The 21413-nt window shown below is 48.1% G+C and overlaps 1 protein-coding gene across 1 annotated transcript; it reads left to right on the plus strand.

The window, feature by feature from the left end:
• Positions 1–11551: 11551 nt before the first annotated feature.
• Positions 11552–14347, plus strand: LOC139047867 (uncharacterized). Its single transcript, XM_070522017.1, has 4 exons — positions 11552–11741; positions 12644–12755; positions 13818–14137; positions 14297–14347. The coding sequence occupies exons 1-4, from the start codon at positions 11694–11696 to the stop codon at positions 14345–14347; spliced, it is 531 nt and encodes a 176-aa protein (XP_070378118.1). The 5' UTR covers positions 11552–11693.
• Positions 14348–21413: the final 7066 nt, after the last annotated feature.

Here is a 21413-nt window from a genome sequence, read left to right on the forward strand (position 1 = left end):
GCTATTGGAGGAATTAGAGGGCAGTAAATTTGATATAATAGGGCTTAGTGAAGTTAGGAGGCAAAGAAGCATAAACAGTGCTAAAAAGCGGGCACGTCCTATGCTACCGGGGCTTAGAGGAGAGACGAGAACTAGGAGTCGAATTCCTGATTAATAAGAATATAGCTGGTAACATACACGAATTCTATAGCAAAAACGAGAGGGTGGCAGGTCTTGTTGTGAAACTTAATAAGAGGTACAATATGAAGGTTGTACAGGTCTGCGCCCCTACATCCAATAATGATGACCAGGAAGTCGAAAGCTTCTATGAAGACGTGGAACCGGCGATGGATAGAGGGAACAGAAAACAACTGTACTAATGGGCGACTTTAATGCCAAGGTAGGCAAGAAGCAGGCTGGAGACAAGGCAGTGGGGGTATATGGCATAGGCACTAGGAGTAGCAGGGGATAGTTATTGGTAGAGTTTGCGGAGCAGAATAATATGCGGATAATGAATACCTTCTCCCACAAGCGGGATAGCCGAAAGTGGACGTGGGGGAGCCCGAACGGCGAGACTAGAAATGAAATAGACTTTATACTCTGCGCTAACCTTGGCATCATACAAAACGTGGAAGTGCTCAGCAAGGTGCGCTGCAGTGACCACAAGATTGTAAGAACTCTAATTAGCCTAGACATGAGGAGGGAACGGAAGCAACTGATACATAAGAAACCGATCAATGAGTTAGCGGTATGAGGGAAAATAGAGGAATTCCAGATCAAGCTACAGAACAGGTATTCGGCTTTAACTAGGGAAGAGTACTGTAGTTTTGAAGCAATGAACGACTATCTTGTGGGCATAATTAAGGAGTGTGCAATGGCAGTCGGTGGTGACTCCGTTAGGCAGGATACCAGTAAATTATCGCAGGAGACGAAAGATCAGATCAAGAAACGCCAACGTATGAAAAAGCGTCTAACCCTGCATCTAGAATAGAACTGGAAGAACTTTCCAAGGTAATGAACAAGCGTAAGACAGCTGACACGAGGAAGTATAATATGGAGAGAATATAACATGCTCTCAGGAACGGAGGAAGCCTAAAAGCAGTAGGAAACTAGGAATTGGCAAGAAGATGTATGCGTTAAGAGGCAAAGCCGGCAAAACCATTACTAATATGGATGAGATAGTTGAAGTGGCTGAGGAGTTCTATAGAGATTTATACAGTACCAGTGGCACCCACGACGATAATGGACGAGAAAATAGTCTAGAGGAATTCCAAATCGCACAGGTAACGCCGGAAGAAGTAAAGAAAGCCTTAGGAGCTATGCAAAGGGGGAAGGCCACTGGTGAGGATCAGGTAACAGCAGATTTGTTGAAGGATGGTGGACAAATCGTTCTAGAGAAACTGGCCACCCTGTATACGCAATGCCTCATCACCTCGAGCGTACCGGAATCTCGGCAGAACGCTAACATTGTCCTAATCCATAAGAAAGTGGATGCCAAAGACTTGAGAAATTAGAGACCGGTCAGCTTACTGACAGTTGCCTACAAACTATTTACTAAGGTAATCGCACATGCAATGAGGAACACCTTCAACTTCTGTCAAGCATTGGACCAGGCAGGATTCCGTAAAAGCTACTCAACAATAGACCATATTCACACTATCAATCAGGTGATAGAAAAATCTGAGGAATATAACCAACCCTTATATATAGCTTTCATGGATTACGAGAAAGTGTTTGATTCTGTCGGAACCTCAGCAGTCATCGAGGCTTTACGGAAGCAGGGTGTAGACGAGCCGAATATAAAAAAAAACGGAAAGATATCTATAGCGGCACCACAGCCACCGTAGTCCTCCTTAAAGAAGGCAACAAAATCCCAATAAAGAAAGGCGTCAGGCAGGGAGATACGATCTCTCCAATGCTATTCACAGCGTTTTTACCGGAGGTATTCAGAGACCTGGATTGGGAAGAATTGGGGATGAAATTTAATGGAGCATACCTTAGTAACTTGCGATTCGCTGATGATATTGCCTTGCTTAGTAACCTAGGGGGCCAATCGCAATGCATGCTCGCTGACCTGGAGAGGCAAAGCAGAAGAGTGGGTCTAAAAATTTATCTGCAGAAAACTAAAGCAATGTCTAACAGTCTGTATGGGAGAGGCCTTTGCCCTGCAGTGGGCGTAACCAGGCTGATGATGATGATATTGGTTACGCCCACTGCAGGGCAAAGGCCTCTTCCATACTCCAACAACCCCGGTCATGTACTAATTGTGGCCATGTTCTCCCTGCAAACTTCTTAATCTCATCCACCCACCTAACCTTCTGCCGCCCCTGCTACGCTTCCCTTCCCTTGGAATCCAGTCCGTAACCCTTAATGACCATCGGTTATCTTCCGTCCTCATTACATATCCGGCCCATGCCCATTTCTTTTTCTTGATTTCAACTAAGATGTCATTTACCCGCGTTTGTTCCCTCACACAATCTGCTCTTTTCTTATCCCTTAATGTTAAACCCGTCATTCTTCTTTCTATGGCTCGCTGCGTCGTCCTCGATTTCAGCAGAACCTTTTTCCGAAGCCTCCACGTTTCTGCCCCATACGTGAGTACTGGTAAGACACAGCTGTTATACACTTTTCTCTTGAGGGATAGTGGCAACCTGCTGTTTATGATTTGAGAATGCCTGCCAAACGCACCCCAGCCCATTCTTATTCTTCTGGTTATTTCAGTCTCATGATCCGGATCCGTGGTCACTACCTGCCCTAAGTAGATGTATTCCTTTACCACTCCCAGTGCCTCGCTACCTATCGTAAACTGCTGTTCTCTTCCGAGACTGTTGAACATTATTTTAGTTTTCTGCAGATTAATTTTCAGACCCACCCTTCTGCTTTGCTTCTCCAGGTCAGTGAGCATGCATTGCAATTGGTCTCCTGAGTTTCTAAGCAAGGCAATATCAACAGCGAAACTCAAGTTGCTAAGGTATTCTCCATCAACCTTCATCCCCAATTATTCCTGCTCCAGGTCTCTGAATACCTCCTGTAAACATGCTGTGAATAGCATTGGAGAGATGGTATCTCCCTGTCTGACGCCTTTCGTTATTGGGATTTTGTTGCTGTCTTTATGGAGGACTACGGAGGCTGTGGAGCCGCTATAGATATCTTCCAGTATTTTTACATATGGCCCATCTACACCCTGATTCCGTAATGCCTCCTTGACTGCTGAGGTTTCGACTGAATGAAACGATTTTTCATAATCAATGAAGGCTATATATAAGGGCGGGTTATATTTTGCACATTTCTGCATCACTTGAGGGATGGTGTGAATATGGTCTGTTGTTGAGTAGCGTTTACGGAATCCTGCCTGGTCCTTTGGTTGACAAAAGTCTAAGGTGTTCCTGATTCTATTTGCGATTACCTTATTAAATACTTTGTAGGCAACGGACAGTAAGCTGGTCGGTCTATAATTTTTCAAGTCTTTTGCGCCCCCTTTCTAATGGATTAGGATTATTTTAGCGTTCTACCAAGATTCCGTTACGTTCGAGGTCATGAGGCATTGTGTATATAGAGTGGCCAGTCTTTCTAGGACAACCTTCCCCCATCCTTCAACAAATCTGCTGTTACCTGATCCTCCCCAGCTGCCTTCACCCTTTGCATAGCTCCCAACTCGTTCTGTACTTCTTCCGGCGTTAATTGTGGGATTTCAAGTTTCTCTAGACTATTCTCTCTCACATTATAGTCGTGGGTGTTACTGGTACTGTATAAATCCCTATAGAGCTCCTCAGCCACTTGAACAATCCCATCCATATTAGTAAGGATATTGCCAGCTTTGTCTCCTAACCCATACATCTGGTTCTAGCCTATTCCTAGTTTCTTCTTCACTGCTTTTAGGCTTCCTCCGTGCCTGAGAGCATGTTCAATTCTATCCATATTATAACTCCTTATGTCAGCTGTGTTACACTTGTTGATTAACTTTAAAAGTTCTGCCAGTTCTATTCTAGCTGTAGGGTTAGAGGCTTTCATACATTGGCGTTTCTTTATCAGAACTTTCGTCTCCTGCGATAGCTTACTGGTGTCCTGTCTAACGGAGTTACCACCGACTTCTATTGCGCACTCCTTAATGAGGCCCATGAGATTGTCGTTCATTGCTTCAAAACTAAGGCCCTGTTCCTGAGTTAAAGCCGAATACCAGTTCTGTAGCTTGATCCGGAATTTCTCTAGTTTCCCTCTTACCGCTAAATCATTTAGTGGCTTCTTGTGTACCGGTTTCTTCCGTTCCTTCCTCAAGTCTAGGCTAATTGAAGTTCTTACCATCCTATGGTCACTGCAGCGCACCTTGCCGAGCACGTCCACTTCTTGTATGATGCCAGGGTTAGCCCAGTGTATAAGGTCTATTTCATTTCTAGTTTCGCCATTGAGGCTCCTCCACGTCCATTTTCGGCTAACCCGCTTGCGAAAAAAGGTATTCATTATCCTCATATTAATATGTTCTGCAAACTCTACTGATAACTCTCCCCAGCTATTACTAGAGCCTCTGCCATATTCCCCCACTGACTTGTCTCCAGCCTGCTTCTTGCCTACCCTGGCATTGATGTCTGCCTTCAGTATAGTGTATTTTGTTTTGACTTTGCCCGTCGCCGATTCCCCGTCTTCAGGAAATCTTTCGACTTCCTGGTCATCAGGACTGGATGCAGGGGCGTAGACCTGTACTACCTTCAATTTGTACCTCGTATTAAGTTTTACAACAAGAACGGCCACCCATTCGGTTATGCTATAGAATTCCTGTATGTTACCAGCTATATGCTTATTAATCAGGAATCCGACTACTAATTCTCGTCTCTCCGCTAAGCCCCGGTAGCACAGTATGCGCCCGCTTTTTAGCACTGTAGATGCTTATTCGTCCTCCTAACCTCACTGAGCCCTATTGTATCCCATTTACTACCCTCTAATTCCTCCAATAACACTGCTAGACTCACCTCACTAGATAAAGTTCTAACGTTAAACGTTGCTAGGCTCAGATTCCAATGGCGGCCTGTCCGGAGCCAGGTATTCCTAGCACCCTCTGCTGCGTCACAGCTCTGACCGCCGCCGTGGTGAGTTGTTTCGCGGCTGCTGGGGACTGAGGGCCGGGGTTTGAGTGTGTTATTCATGTTGTACTCCAGGCCTGTTTGTGCAATTTTCTCAACACACGGTTTTTTTTTCCGGTGGAGAATCACGCGGCACCGGGATTCGAACCACGGTCCTCTTGCACGCGAGGCGGATACTCTACCGCCCGCGCAGGAGTTGTACGCCTCATTTAACCTGCAGTGGGGCCTTATTTCACCAGTCAAGGTGGACAATCTGAGCTCGGTTATGCCGCATGGATGGCACGCAACTAGAGAACCTGGTATTTGTGACCTGCACATGTCTGGCAATACATAAAAGAGAAGATTTTTTCCCCTTTTGTTCAGGAGGGTCCCTGTAGAGTGATAAAGTAAAAGAAAAGGCACATTCGAAAGGGGGGAAGAAAAAAAACAAAAAAAAGAAGAGAACAGGTGATTGGAACTCGTGACCCTTGGATGTTGCCCGGAAAGATAGCTCAGTCGGTTGGTCCGTCGGGCTCCAGGTTACATTGAAGCGCCATAGCCTCTGTCCAGAGCCTCATACGTGGAAAGAGACTGATGTTGTCCGCGATGGTCGATTTAATTTATTTAGTTCTGTTAGTGGCTAGAAGTAATTTCCCCTATGTTGTCATTGGTTTTTAATTGGCTGGTTTCTTATGATAATATTGAAGAGAAGGATAGGAACGACATAGTGGGTTACCCTGTCCAGCGGTTCGTAGTGGATCGTCTCCTTTAGCGCTTTTTGCTCATGAATGCAGCTCGTGCTTAGAGTCCGTGGGCCGCGCAAACAGTCGGCACCAAACGCTGCTGACTAATAACCGCATTTGCAAGTCTTAGAGGTTACTGCGGCCTACAACGTCAACCCTGGAATTTCGATCGTGTAAGCTACGCTCAACCATGCCTGAAGACGCATCCGAGCAAGCGCTGCCTCAGTCGCTCCTGTGCCGTGGTGCGCTTCGCAACAGAAACAATGCTATTTTCAGCGGCGCGGACGACATCGACGACGAGGACTGGCTGACCACATATGAAAGTGTAAGCGCATACAACAAACGGGATGATCCCGCTAAACTAAGCCACGTGCTGTTCTATCTCGCCGGGGTCGCCAGTCTCTGGTAAAACAACCATAAGACCAACTTTCCACGTGGTCCTCGTTCAAGACCTCTTTAGCGGCTATGTTTCGTCACCCTGCTGTCTGCAAGCTGCGACCTTGAGAACACACAAAACCGGATGGATCTGTCTACTTTACCAGGACAACACGGTATGCCCAGGTACTGCTAGAAGGGTGACCAACTTCCCGATGAAAAAAAAAAATATTGCTGCCTTGGTTTTCAATAACGCAGCGCACGGCTCTCCGTGGGTTATACTGGATAAGGTCACTGGCGCAGCGGCGCGTTGTTGCCCGTATCAACAACCTTATAGACAGTTATAGAAAGTCGCTTGTCGACGGTCTAATGTAGAAGATTACTTGGAAAGCAGGGTAATGAGTTTCGAACGCTGAATATTGCTCAGGACGGCATCCATAGAACTGTCGAAGACGTCCGGTGTAAACATGAAGCAAGCAGGGAAGCAGGCCAGTGCGCTGACCACGGGGCAGGTGCTGTCAAGAGGTACGTCAAAGATGTCACCACGTCGATAGGATGAAGACATCCAAGGCACTAACCGCGAGCGCAAAATGGGCACCGCGCTACAATATTTGAAGACAAGCACATGAGTGAAGCCTGTTGACAGTGATATCATCGAAAGGAAAAGTGCATCATCGACGGACAAAGATATGCGACGGCGTAAAAAGAACAATGGCATCTGAGGCACAATTGCAGCAGGCAGTCGCACTCAGAGATGACTCGGTAGGTATCGTAGTGCAATCAGCAAGGAACAGTTTTTCCATGGAATCATCAGGACCATCTAATTGTGCGTCAGAATGTGGCGTGTCCCCCACCAAGGAAAGCAAGTCCCCCACCAAGGTGCTGCCGTATAACCATGCAGACAGAACAACCCATTCGACTGTGTACGTGAGTCCTTGAATGATAGTATGCGAAGTGCGTGCAGGAACAGCGGTAATGCGCGCTTTTTGGGCGAAGCGACCATGCAGACAGGGGTGTCATTATTATTTGTTTTTTGCGAGTGACAAATATTTTTCATAGGTACAGATAGGGCGGCTCCTGTGTCGACTAGTGCAACAGTTCCGTATATACATACTTCAATATGGTTCGTTCGGGAAGAGTGACGCCTTGTGCTGTTCGAAAGGGACGCAGTTCTTGCTTCGGGTACGGCGCTGGCCAATGTACCTGCTGTTAAAAGCAGTGGGAAGAGGACACAAGGGAGAACGCGAACGGCGCGTGAGAAGGCGAGCAGCGATCATGAGCAGAAGAATGGGCTGTGCGTGGAGAACTGACATGTTTTTCAGGTGTCGACGAGAAGAACGCAACCGAACTGAAGCTGCATTGCGCAGGTTGTTCAGCTCGGGGAAGCCATGAGAGACGTCTGCAGAAGCGTGCCCTATGGGCAGTAATGCTGCGCTAAACATATATTTGGCGGTTGTCATGCATGTGCCATGGTTCAGTGTTGGCTCGTAGGCTGGTGGGAAACGCTGGAGGAAGTTGACATGGAGGTACAGCGGGTAGTGGTGGCCAGAGCATTGGTGGCAGGGTCAGCGATGCAACTTCGGCGTAGGTTATGGCTGCAGGCACCGGTGGACGTGAAGGAGTGGACAGAATAGTCATACTTCCTCCTGTAGCACTTTACGCAGGCTTAAAGTACGTGATAACGCAGGGATTAGAATGTCCGTAAGCAGAGGCAGCTGTCGAGCGACTTGACCTCGCAAAGCAGTTGGCCGAGACCACGAACTACGGTTAAGAACGAAATCGAGGCACCCTGGGTGGAAGAAGGCCGTGATCAGGAGGCGTTGTCTGTGGATGTCATCATAAGCCTGACAAAGTTCAGGGACTTCGACCAAGATTTGAGGGTTTTTTGACAGCAGCATTTTAGGACGTCGTCTTCGATGCCCTTCAAGATAGGACGGATCTTATGGGATTCCGTTATTGCTGCACTGACGTGCTTACAAAGCCCGATGACGTCTTATATGTAGTGGGTAAAGTTAGCACCTGGCATTTGGGAACGGTTGCTCAAGCACTCTTCGGCCCGAAGCTTTCGCACCGTGGGCCACGGAAACCTTGCAAGAAGGTTGTCCAGAAGCCTGACGAGGTGCGAAAGTCAGGCTCGTGGTTGTGGGACCATGCATTGGCGACGCCTGTGAGGCAGGAGGCTGCATTGTTCAATTGATCAGCGTCATCCCATTTGTTGTGGGCACCCACGCATTCGTAGGATGAGAGCCAATAATCAACGTTCTTTTTGTCGGAGCCGCTGAAATTACTGAATCCCACTGATTTAGCGAGACGGAACATACAAGACCGAGTGACTCCGGGGATAGTGTCTGACTTTTGTCGTCAGGCATGATGGGCGCCCACTTCCGAGTGCGGTGTGCCAGGGTTGGGGACAGCCTTGCAGCCTCCACGAAATATGTAATGTTTTTTAACTGCGTAGACGGAAGGGCAAAGATGCAGGTCGGTTGGTCGTGCGTCGGGAACCGAGCGAGCGATCTCTGTCCATGCGGGAGGTGCTGTCGTTGCGCCTGTCCTCTTCGCTACGAATAACAGCATTTATATAATCATAAGGGGTTACTCTGGCAGATTTTTTTTCGAAACTCTGAGGCCTCCTGCTGTAATGCTCAAGCCTTGTAATTCCAACATGACTGTTGCAATAAAAGATTACTCGGCTCGCACAAGCGGGAACACGCTTTTCATCCACGTTCGTTTGCCTTTGCACTAAAAAAAACAAAAACAATAAATAATGTCCCCCATGCATTAAGTGGCTTCATTATTGGTTGGCTTCATATGCATGTGGCTAACAAACATAGGACCCCTCAGTTCCCCCTTTTCCCAATTATACTTTTTCACTTGTTACTCAAATGCTTCGTGCTCAGGTATTTTTGCCATGAAATATTGGCGCATGTTGAAAAGAGACGTAGACCACTGCGCATGCTGCTCGCCTCTTGTGCCCTGTGCATTCACCGCGCTGGTAATCATTAGACCCACCGCGGTATCTCTTGCATTCATCATCTAAGCGCTAGGTCGGGGATTCAATTTCCAGTCACGACAACCGCATTTCATTGAAAGCAAAATGGAAGAACCCTTCCGGTCACATTTAGGACCGCGTTAACGAACACCGTGTGCTGAAAGTAACCTGAAGCCCCAATAGCCCCTAAGGGTACCCTCATGCCAAACCCCAGGGCTCCTCTGTGACTTCAACTTGCTGGGAATTTTCAACTCAGGCAAACAAAGGCATTTATTGGACTTTACAGGGACTACACCAGGACAATCATTTTAAGATACAAAACACTTGTACAAAAGCGTTAATATCCAATTTACGCTTAAATCAGAAGATCAGTTAAATAAAGAACCATAGGCGCAAAACATTTGCTGGAGGTCGTAGGAAGCCAACGGCGTCCTACTCAGTGCCGTAATATGAACGCTTGAGGCAGCGGTTGTTTCGAAGACGCTACTGTTGGTCAGAGTTCCCATGGCGACTTGTCTCCGTTGTTTCGCAGCAGTTTTGTTTGAACCTCGATAATAGAGCTTTGCTGAAGCACTGGCATGAATTTCGATCGGTGCCCACTAAATAAATATGCTCTTCAAAAACTCCCTTCATCATTTAACCTAACGATATATCTTGTCATTAAAAGATAAGCGTTGGACTGGAGGAAAATAGCGTGAATTCTAAGCCGTTGGTAAGCAAGATGCTGGGATACTGCTGAAATTCTAACCAAGTTAAACCGAGAGCACTGTACCATATTCCAGAATGGGTCGCTGTCCCTGCGAGCATGCTGCAGTTTTCGTGTGTACTCGATGTTCTGCATGGAAAAATCAACAAGCCTCCGGCAATACTCCGCTTGGTTGTCGCAGTAACCCGAGAAGAGATTCGTCCAGTGCTGTTCCATTCGTTGACGGGTAAGGTGAGCCTCCAACGCCCCGGCGGCATAGGCTTGTATCTCGTCAGGCACACGCTCATTGCTCTCTACCTGGAGGTATGACCACCTGGAAGGTAAAAAGAAACGTGAATTTGTTTTACGGGTAGCACACCCCAGACAGCTTAAAGCATTCATCGATGAATTGGTGTCCGTGCTTTTCCATTAGTCACACGTATTCAAGTCAACAAAGTTTTGCCAGCTTTAAGTGATCACACTATAATTATCCCAAAAGGCATATTGCTATTATTACGATATTATCGGGAGATACCCAAGAGACGAGCCTCCGCGAAAACGACGCCGAAGTGGGTCTGTGCCCTTGGCGCGAGCGAGTGTCAGCCTGGCTGCCTGGCTCCAGTGTCAATAGCGTGTAAATAGCCTGTTTCGTCTGTGTCTTTCCACACGTAACATTCTGGTGGAGGTCAGCGATCGCCGTCGTCAGCCCGCAACTCCGAAGTGGTCGTCACACCGAGCTTGTCACCATGCCTCCCGGTGACGAGCCCGCCTCTGCAACGGCTTCGGCTTGATCGACTGCTCCAATCGCCACGGTTGCTCCACATCGTGACGCAGGTGTCTCTGGTCTGGAGGGAGAGGATGTCGACGACTGGATCAAGCCTTATGAACACGCCAGTGCTAAGAACAGGTGGGACCGTACAAATATGCTCGCCAATGTCATCTTTTATCCCGGCGGCACCCCACGCGTGTGGCACCAAGCGCATGATGACGAGATAACCCGTTGGGACAGCTTCGAAGAAAAGCTACGGGAACTGCTTGGCGACCCAATTAGGCGCAAGGCTGCCGCGAGAAAGGCTCTTGCGTCTCGTGTTCAGTCATCTACAGAGCCGTACGTTTCCTACATCCTCGACGTCTTGGTTCTATGTCCCAAAGCTGACAATAATATGTCGGAAGGAGATAAAGTGGCACATGTGCTAAAAGGCATTGCCGATGACGCTTTCAATTTGCTTGTTTTCGGCAATGTATCGACTGTCGACGCCATTTTAAAATAATGCCGTTGCCTTGAACAAGCTAAGAGCCGCCGTATCTCACACCAGAATGCGCGGCTACCCAACACTGCTGCTACGTCGACATGTGAGAGTCGACTGCGTCAGACCACCACCTGCGACGACGTCACCCGTATTGTTCGCCGTGAATTCGAGGCCGCCTGTCCGCCAGATTTCTCCACGACGCCTCCCGATCCGCCAGCAACCACCATTTTGATGATTCAGGCCATCGTCCGTGTTATAACTGCAGTGTTCTTATCATTTAACAGTGGCGACGAGAAACGGAAAGAAAAACCCCTGGCAAAACGTTGAAGCACAGGACGGCAGCTACGCTACGGAGCGACGACTCGACGATGGCACACCAGCAACTGCCCGACTTCGACGACGAAAGAGACAACTGGAAGGCCTATGTTATCAAGGCAGAGGCATACTTTGAGGCAACGGGCGTGAAGGAGTCGGCAAAGAAACGGGCGCTTTTGGTGGCAGCTTTAAGCACGCGCACCGTTCAAATATTAGCAGGAAGAGTAGCGCCGAAGAAGCCGAATTCTTTGGAGTACGAAGACGTCGTGAAAGTCTTGGACGAGTTTTTTGATCCCAAACGGCATGAGATTACCGAAAGCTTCCGCTTCTTCAACCGCTGCCAGCTTGACGGTGAGTCTGTTCAAGAATTCATTACCGAAATTCGTCGAATTGCGGACAACTGCAATTTCGGTACCATGCTCGACCGAATGCTACGGGATAGAATTGTGTGCGGCATAAGATCGAATGCACTGCAGAAACAACTCCTGACAAAGAAAGATCTGTCCGTAGAGGAAGCTGAAACAATGGCACTGTCGACTGAAGCTGCAGATAAGGACGCCAATAAAATGGCCGCAGACACGTCGGCGGTGCTTAAAATTAAGGCGCAGTCAGCCTCAACGAAAGAGGTACTGGCCGAATGTGGGCGTTGTGGCAGCATAAAGCACAACAGTAATGCCTGCCGTTGGAGTAATGCTTGTTGTTATCACTGCGGTCGACGTGGTCACCTAGCAGTAAAATGCGGGAACGAAGAAAGCGCAAGATCTCGAACTAGAGAAGGAGCCCGGGGATTCCGTGGCAGGGTACTGGTTGTTAAGGATGGGGAGGCAGATGAAGACATAGAGGATAGCATGCATATTTGGACGCTAAAATCGACGCAGGAGGTAAATGTGAAACCCCCAATGCGATGTACCTTCACATGGGGAAGTGTGGACGTATCAATGATTGTCGATACGGGTTCCCCGGTCTGCGTCGTGTCCCGACAGCTTTTTGAGCAGCACAAAAACACTTGGCCTTCGCTACGGCCTTCACGTACTAAGTTATCATGCTACCTCGGAAAATTGCCAGTTTTTGGAGAGCTCCTCTTGCCGGTGTCGTACGACAGTACAACTGTGGAATGCACATTCGTGGTGCTAGATTGCCCCGGTCCAAGTTTATGTGGTCGAGACCTAATTTCCCTTCTGAGCGACGCAGGCTCCCCTGTCCTCAGCCTCTCAGCCAAGCCGCTGACCACACAGCCGTCTACCACCACGCAGGTCACTGCTGACGTGTTTGCCGAGTTTCCAGATGTTTTCAGCTCGGAGCTGGGCCTCATCAAAGGACCCGCGGCACACCTACAGCTGAAGGAGGGAGCCACGCCCAAGTTCTGTAAGGCCCGATCTATTCCCTTCGCTCTACGCGACAAGGTATCTGAAGAGCTTGATAGGCTCGTGGAATTGGGCGTCTTGTCACCAGTGCCGCATTCCGAGTGGGCTACGCCCATTGTACCCGTCCTTAAAAAGGACGGCACCGTTAGAATTTGTGGCGACTTCAAAGTCACTTTAAATTCGGCATGCGAGCTGGAGCAGTACCCATTGCCGGTAATCAATGACATGTTCGCGTCCTTAAGCGGTGGAAAACATTTCAGTACACTAGATTTACGTGACGCATATAACCAAGTCCCTCTCGATGAGGCATCGCGCCAGTTATGCGTGCTTAACACGCATAAAGGTCTTTTCTGCTACAACAGATTACCTTTCGGCATTGCCTCTGCGCCAGCCATTTTTCAACGCAGAATGGAAACAATTCTACAAGGCTTATCAGGCGCGCACGCTTATCTGGACGATGTCTTGGTGTCCGAAAGAGCAGGAAGTGACGACGTGCTAAAAGCCGTTCTACAGCGTTTCCGCGAGAATGGTGTTAAACTGCGCCTCGACAAATGCAAATTTCGGCAAGCATCCGTTACATATCTGGGCCATCGAATCGATCAGCAAGGGTTACACCCAATAGAAAAGAATGTCGAAGCTATCACAGAAGCACCTAGCCCGAGAAATGTAGCTGAGCTTCGTTCTTTTCTTGGCATGATCACTTTCTACGCGAAGTTTTTGCCGAACATATCGTCTCTGCTCGCTCCACTGTATCGGCTGCTGGAAAAGAACAGACATTGGCTCTGGGAACAAGAGCAACAAACGGCGTTCGATAAAGCAAAACGGTGTTTGAAGCAAGCAGGTGCGTTGGTTCACTTCGACCCTTCACAACCGCTGAAACTAGAGTGCGACGCATCGCAAAAAGGTATCGGCGCAGTGCTTTTTCACACGAAAGGGAACGTCAACAAGCCTATCGGATTTCGTTCAAGGACATTGTCGAAAGCAGAAAAAAATTATTCGCAACTTGAACGTGAAGCACTGGCCCTCGTATTTGGAGTAATGAAGTTTCGTGATTATCTTCTAGGCCGAGAATTCATCCTGGTCACAGATCATCAGCCGCTCCTGGGCCTGCTGAGACCGGATCGGCCCACTCCACCTCTGGCTGCTGCTCGCATACAGCGCTGGGCGCTGTATTTGGGAGGATTTCGCTACAAGTTACAGTATTCACCAGGCAAGCAGCTCCTGAACTCGGACGCACTTAGTAGGTTGCCACAAGAAACATTGGAGCCAACCACGGAAGGGGAGCCACCTGACTACGTTCTGGCACTCGCATGTGTCCAGGAGGGGCCGGTCTCGGTAGAAGAACTGCAGGCGCTGACAGCAGGTGACGCAGTACTTTCAAAGGTCCTGCAGTCGTGCTTTTTCACACGAAAGGGAACGTCAACAAGCCTATCGGATTTCGTTCAAGGACATTGTCGAAAGCAGAAAAAAATTATTCGCAACTTGAACGTGAAGCACTGGCCCTCGTATTTGGAGTAATGAAGTTTCGTGATTATCTTCTAGGCCGAGAATTCATCCTGGTCACAGATCATCAGCCGCTCCTGGGCCTGCTGAGACCGGATCGGCCCACTCCACCTCTGGCTGCTGCTCGCATACAGCGCTGGGCGCTGTATTTGGGAGGATTTCGCTACAAGTTACAGTATTCACCAGGCAAGCAGCTCCTGAACTCGGACGCACTTAGTAGGTTGCCACAAGAAACATTGGAGCCAACCACGGAAGGGGAGCCACCTGACTACGTTCTGGCACTCGCATGTGTCCAGGAGGGGCCGGTCTCGGTAGAAGAACTGCAGGCGCTGACAGCAGGTGACGCAGTACTTTCAAAGGTCGTGCAGTACACAAGAGACGGGTGGCCTCCAAGCTCTAAAGCATTAGAACGAAGCTTACTCCCCTTTTACGACCGCAAACAGGAACTGTCATTGGCCCACCGCTTGCTGTATTGGGGCCATAGAGTTGTCATTCCAGTTAACGCGCAACATAGAATGTTGCACATGTTGCACGAGACACATCAAGGATCATCGGCGATGAAATCAATCGCTCGGTCAGCTTTTTGGTGGCCAGGAATGGACCACGACATAGAACAACTGTCAGCGGGGTGCACAAGCTGCATCCAAAATCGACCAATGCCGGCATCTGCTCCGCCAGTTAACTGGTCGACCTGCCAGGAGAACTGGTCAAGAGTGCATCTAGATTTCGCGGGGCCACTCAAAGGAAACATGATCCTAGTTCTCGTAGATGCTCACAGCAAATGGATTGAGGCCATACCAATGAAACAGGCGACCACATCTTCGACTATTACTTGCCTGCGCAGCCTCTTTAGCAGGTTCGGCATCCCTCGCACTATTGTTTCAGATAATGGGACGCAGTTCACTAGCCAAGAATTTGCTGATTTCGCGAAAAACAATAACATAACCCACCTGCGCACAGCTGCGTTTCATCCACAGTCGAATGGCCTAGCAGAGAGAGCCGTCCGAACTGTTAAAGATGGGCTGAAGAAGATGAACCAGGGCAGATTAGAAGATTGCCTTTGCAGACTGCTTTTCAACTACCGGAGAACACCCCTTGCATCGGGCAAATCTCCTTCGGAACTTCTTCTTGGCTACCAAATCCGGTCCCGCCTCGACACATGTCTTCCTCCTTTGGTTGCAGAAAGATCGGGAACATCGGATGACTGGACTCTTGCACCAGACACAAATGTTTACGTCCGTAACTTTGGTAAAGGTGATACGTGGAAAACGGGCACGGTAAAGTCAACAGACGGAGCTAGGATGGTGACAGTGGAAACGCCTGAGGGCCTCGTTCGGCGACACATTGATCAAGTTCACACAAGGAAAGACCCAACAGCTACCAAAGGCCACAAGGAGAGTGAAAGCTCGTCCATCTCGAGAACCCCGGAAGAAACTTTCAGAGCAAAGCCAAAGGCAAGAGCCGACACTCGTGAAACGTCACCACCACAGCGTCAGTCATCACCCCTACCCCTGGGACCACAAGAGACAAACGGTGAACCTACAGTGGCCACGGAACTCCGGCGCTCAACACGAGAGCGCAGACCTGTGCAGCGTCTTCAGTATTATTGATGGAGAAATGTTATAACTGCAGTGTTCTTATCATTTCGCAGCTGAAGTCTGCAGCTCACGTGCCAATCTGGTTGCCTATCTTATGTTTGCTTACTTACTTTCCCTTCCCCTCCTTCCTTAACCTGTCTTTATATTCCGACGTACACTGCAAATAAACGCCCATTCTTCCAGCTTGTCAGCGTGTGTCTGCTTCGCCTGCGTCAAGCGCAGTGTCCGACCTACGATGTAACAGTCAGACAGGAATTTTAGAACATAGGTTGGAACTCCGTGTGTTCCACGTCTCGACCCAGCGTTCCCCAGTTCTTTAACGGCCCTCCTCTTCCCCGGCAGTCCTTTTCTGCCACATCTCGCCGCAACCCGTCTGAATGGCGTACCCCTGATGACAGGCCGATCTGCTTCCACTGCTGTCGCATCGGCCACGTCACCCGTCACTGCCGCAACCGATGGCCAGGTCCTCCTCGGAAATACGCCGCCACTTATTTCCGCACCTTTGGACCTTCTGTTCCCTATGCCACCCGCCATGAACCCACTGCGCTGTTGCCTCTGATCCGAACCTTCGCTACAGCCGCTCGCCCTCACCTCGACGCCATCAGTCTCGTCCGCCCCAACCCCGCCGCTTCTCTTCGCCGCCTATCGCCTGCCGGACCCAGCCGGAAAACTAGGCACTGCAGCTTCTGGAGTGAAGCTGCGTTGTCGACCCTGCCCTCAAATCCTCTCCTCACGTTACCTACTAACCGAAACCTTCTTGACGTCTACGTTGACGGCTATGCTGTCACGGCACTCATCGACTGAACAAGCTCTTCACCCCAGCGTCGGCACGCGTCGTTCCCGTTGCCGATGGCGGTACTGTGCCTATCATCGGCATGTGTACGGCATGTGTCAGCATCGCCGGCCGCCACTCTCCTGTCCTCTTCACCGTAATTGCTCGCTGCCCCACGACCTCATTCTCGGCCTCGATTTTCTCTCGGCACATTCTGCTCTTATTCACTGCTCTTCCAGTACCCTTCGCCTTGAGTAGCTGATGCTCGCTGAACCTTCTGACACACCCCACTATCGCTTACGCTCCACCGGCTTTCTTCGCCTGCCGCCAAAGTCCACAGCCTACATTGAACTGTTGCCTTCCCCACAAGTTCCTGATGGAGAGTACCTCGTCACTCCTTTGCCCGGCATTCCAATACAGTTTGACCTCACCGTGCCTCACAGCACACTTACTATTACTGCAAACCGCACTCGCATGCCTGTCTGTAACTTTGGATTGGCAAAGCAAATTCTAGAGCAAGGTATTTGCCTTGCCACCATTGATTGTCTCGGCTACCTTTATTGAACTTTATTAGCTATACTTGCCACAGTAGGTTTTATGCAAAGAAGTTCTACGTGAGGAAAATTTCGGAATTCATTATTTTCCGTACTGAGAAAATTGGGTGAGGGTCTATCCATTCGCAAATTTTGGCCACCTGCGGTTCTTTAACGTGCACGCAAAGCTATGTACACGGCATTTTTTTTTTCATTTTGCTCCCATCGAAGTGCTTCTACCGCGGCAGCGGTTGCCGTCTAGGTGGTTTCCTCCTCAAGAAAACGATTATATAGTCTACAGGCCGACTGGATGTGGTTTCTTTCGCAAATTTTTGCGATGAAAATGCATAATGGGGTATTTTAAGGGGTCACTGACTCACTGCTTCCTCAGCGTAAATAAAAGAAATCCACATTATTTAGCAGCCCAAGGCACAACGCCTTGTAACGTGCCTACACAAGGCACCAAAATAGACTCATAGCTTCGAGCATGGAGCGGAGGAGGAGCTTCATGGCAACGAAGTGAAAAGTATCTTGTCTTTGTGGGACGCAATAAGCTATGGTACCGCAGAACGAGCCACAGGTCTCTCATGGATTTCGGTTCCTTGCGGTGAGATAAGCGAACCGTGCGCTCTCGTTGGGAGACAGTAGAGCCGAGTTCATACAAAGAGGGGCTGGGAACGTGAGAGCACACCAGGACTACAGCCTAATTATTCTACATGGTGATCATTTTAAAGTTTTACGGAATTTAAAAAAATAGCCTGTTCCAGATAACACAATTCCAGTCCTTGAGCTGCATTATACAAAGAGGCGGAGGCCACTTGCAGAAGTCGAAGCACATATTAAACCGGTTAACAACAGTCAGCTAATTATATTTTGAATCAATTACTTTAAGGCGCATATTACAATATACTAAGTGCAGCCAGTGAGTAGGCAAGGTGCGTCCACTTTGAATGAATTTCGAAAATGACGCCATTTGGAGATATGCGCCAACTAACTCGCGCGAAAAATTCGCTGTTTTTGCACCAACATGTTTTAAAGCAACACCCTCTTCTATATATTGGAGCACAAAAGTAACAGGAATGCGCATGTATTTGCTTGCACACATTCTGAAATTGTATGTCGAAACTGGTGTCATCCTCGAAACGTCGTGGAAACCCTACGGCTACAGTGCGTAAATTGAAATATGTGCCACAAGGTAATTAATTAGGAAGTTAATTAGCTGGATATGTGTTTAGCTTTCTAGTGCTAGTAATGTCTGCGAGCACGGGGACCAGAACTATGTAATCTGCAACAATTGAATTTTTTTAAATGCCATAAGACCTAAAAATCATCACGTCATATATATATATATATATACATGTATATATATATATATATATATATATATATATATATATATATATATATATATGTGTGTGTGTGTGTGTGTGTGTGTGTGTGTGTGTGTGTGTGTGTGTGTGTGTGTGTGTGTGTGTGTGTGTGTGTGTGTGTGTGTGTGTGTGTGTGTGTGTGTGTGTGCCTATGGTAACATTCCTCTATACCTCTAACTTTCATGTTTGATAGCTTTGGAAGTTCAGAAACTTTTGGGCGCAGCAAGAGCGTGTGTTGCCCAGTAAGGATCAGTTTTCACTGAGTGCTAATTTGGAACAGTTACTAGCACATAGCCTGGCGAAGAAACAGCCCTTGATAACGGATCAGCAGGAGGCGACAGGTACTAGTCTTTGTGTCTGTTCAAGCACCACCACGTCTGAAACAGATTTTTCGCGACTCCGCGCTCAGCCTTGAAACCTTAACCTTGCGAAGAATAGAAATGCAATATTTTTCACGATGGTCGCCTGGTGTGTAATTCGGGAAGTTGGCATAAACACTAACCCACTCTCCTCTATTTCGTCTTGAAAAGTCGCCCACGCAACAGGTACCCGCGATGAGTCAGCGCTAAAGTCGGCCGCGTGCAATTCGCCGTCATGTATGATAACCTTCTGGGTGTCCATTTCCACCATCGCCCAGGCAGATTGCGTGGGGGCGTCTTTCGTCACAGCCGGTGTAAACAGTCCGCATATCAACAGTTGTATGATGTTCCCGTGCCGAGATCTTTGGTACATCCTGAATCTGCATCGAACAGGAAATCATGTTGCTGTACATCGAAGCCGTTATCCTTTCAGTGCTCGGCATCATTTGTGGGCGTCGGTGAACAAAAAATTTTCATGATCACTGAAGGCTCATAGCTCCCAAATCGAGCGAAAATGCAGTGGTTCATCCCTCTCGTAAAGCAGAGGCTACAAGCACTCAGCAAAGGGAAGCGAACAGTGCATACATTTAGTTAAATCACGCGTACAACGTACAGAAGAGCCTACGTTTAAAAAAAAGAAGCTCAAAAGAAGCATATATCATCATCAGCGATGACTCATACTCCGTAAGCGAAGAAAAATGCAATGGTTCATACCCCCGTAAGTAAGCGAAAAATGCAATGACTCATACCCGTAAGGCAGGGAGTACAGGCGCTCAGTAAAGTGAAGCGAACAGTGCATACAGACATCGAAATCAACTATACAACACAAAACCACCATGGACATAAATTGCAAAAAGCTCGAAACAAGCATCCGAACCAGCAATAAAGCGTTCGAGGCCCCACTCAAGAGTTGTAGTGGTAGGTTGGTAGCAGCTTCCCTGGATATCCACTTTTGAAGGACAGGGATGGCGAGTCAATATTTTTGTTTACTCCTAATAAAACAGAAAGCTATGCAAACCTCAGGACGTACAAAATGAGGCAGGTGGGATACCGCGAATCTCTTTTTATTGACTGCAATTATGGTGCAAAGCATAACATCGAGCTGAAGACCTCACAGCAGAGTCACTAATACTCCAAAATTGGAATGGCGCTTGGGTTGGTGGACGCCTAGCAAACGCATGGATTACGTTTTCATTTGCAAGATTATTTTACCATTTTTTAAATGTCCACATACGTGTAATTGCCTGTGCATGTAATGTAGGATGTGCGGTTGGGAAAACAATTATCCAATTATCACCTCTTTCAAGGCACAAATGTCTGAAATGGCATGCACTACTGCTTGTACAGAGCCTGTTCTGAACGTACCATTTGCGCAGTGTGCTTGATCAATTGAGTTTTCAGCCTAAAGCACAAAGCACGAATAACTTATATCATTCTAATTAACCGTGCACCGTCCTTGTGGTCAGGCCTGAGTGTTAAGCTCTATGTACGAGGGGCTAACAGAAAGCATCCTCTTACCGGTTATATCGTTAGTCGCGTGACAAAAAAAGGAAATCAGGTGCAAGAGATGCGCCGAACTTTTAACGGCTGCAAAGGAGAGTCAGGGAACAGGTGGGATGCGGCGGCATGCGGTAGTGTAATATCGACTGACAGCATGTGAAATATCAAGGAAAGAACATAGCGAGCTTGGCCGCTATTGTGGGATGTTGTAAAGAGAAGGCTTTGAACGCGTCTTTGTGTGCGAAAATTGTCATTATATTGTACGTACTTTGTTTCAAAGCCTTTCTATTACTTCGATACTTGCCCAATTGCTTCCTTATTAGGACTAATGGCCCCTTTTAAAGGCATTAAAATATATTTGTAGCAGAGTACACCATTCCCGTGTATTATACCGTATTACAAAGGTGAGGCGAGTCTTGCAGTGCTATTGGAGGAATTAGAGGCCGGTTAATGGGATATAATAGGGTTCAGTGAAGTTAGGAGCACAAAAGAAGCAAATACAGTGCTAAAAAGCGGGCGCGTCCTGTCCTCAGGTTTCAAGGTTGTAGTACTAAACAAGGAAGTAGGAAGGTGTGGTGTTTTTTAACGAGATGGGATCCACTTCAATCACAGGCTTGGACGAGAAGTGGGCTGGAGATTTGGTGGTCGCGTGGTTGGACTTTTGGGGGCCCGCGGGCGATCAGGAAGCCAGTGTAGGTAGAAATGTAGAAGGTTCCGTAGAAAAGGTTGTTCGTCATACAATACACGGCATAAGCATGGAGGGCTGCAGAAGATTGGATAAGTTTGTAGATGTTGAGGAGCAGTCAAATAGAGAGCAAATATTGGCATATGCGCTTGCAGAAACGCACCTTGTAGACTCGAAAGAGCCTCCAGTGGTTGAGAATTATATTTCGGAAGGGCCCAACAGAACTAAGCCGGAAAGAGAGGGAGGTGTAGTGTGAATTCTCATTTATCAGGGAGCGAATAGCAGTGAATTAATTCTAAATGTGAAGAACATCTTTTGTTATCCCGTGCAATGAGTAGA

The sequence above is a fragment of the Dermacentor albipictus genome, chromosome 7, assembly GCF_038994185.2.
Source record: "Dermacentor albipictus isolate Rhodes 1998 colony chromosome 7, USDA_Dalb.pri_finalv2, whole genome shotgun sequence".
Classification (NCBI taxonomy): Eukaryota; Metazoa; Arthropoda; class Arachnida; order Ixodida; family Ixodidae; genus Dermacentor; species Dermacentor albipictus.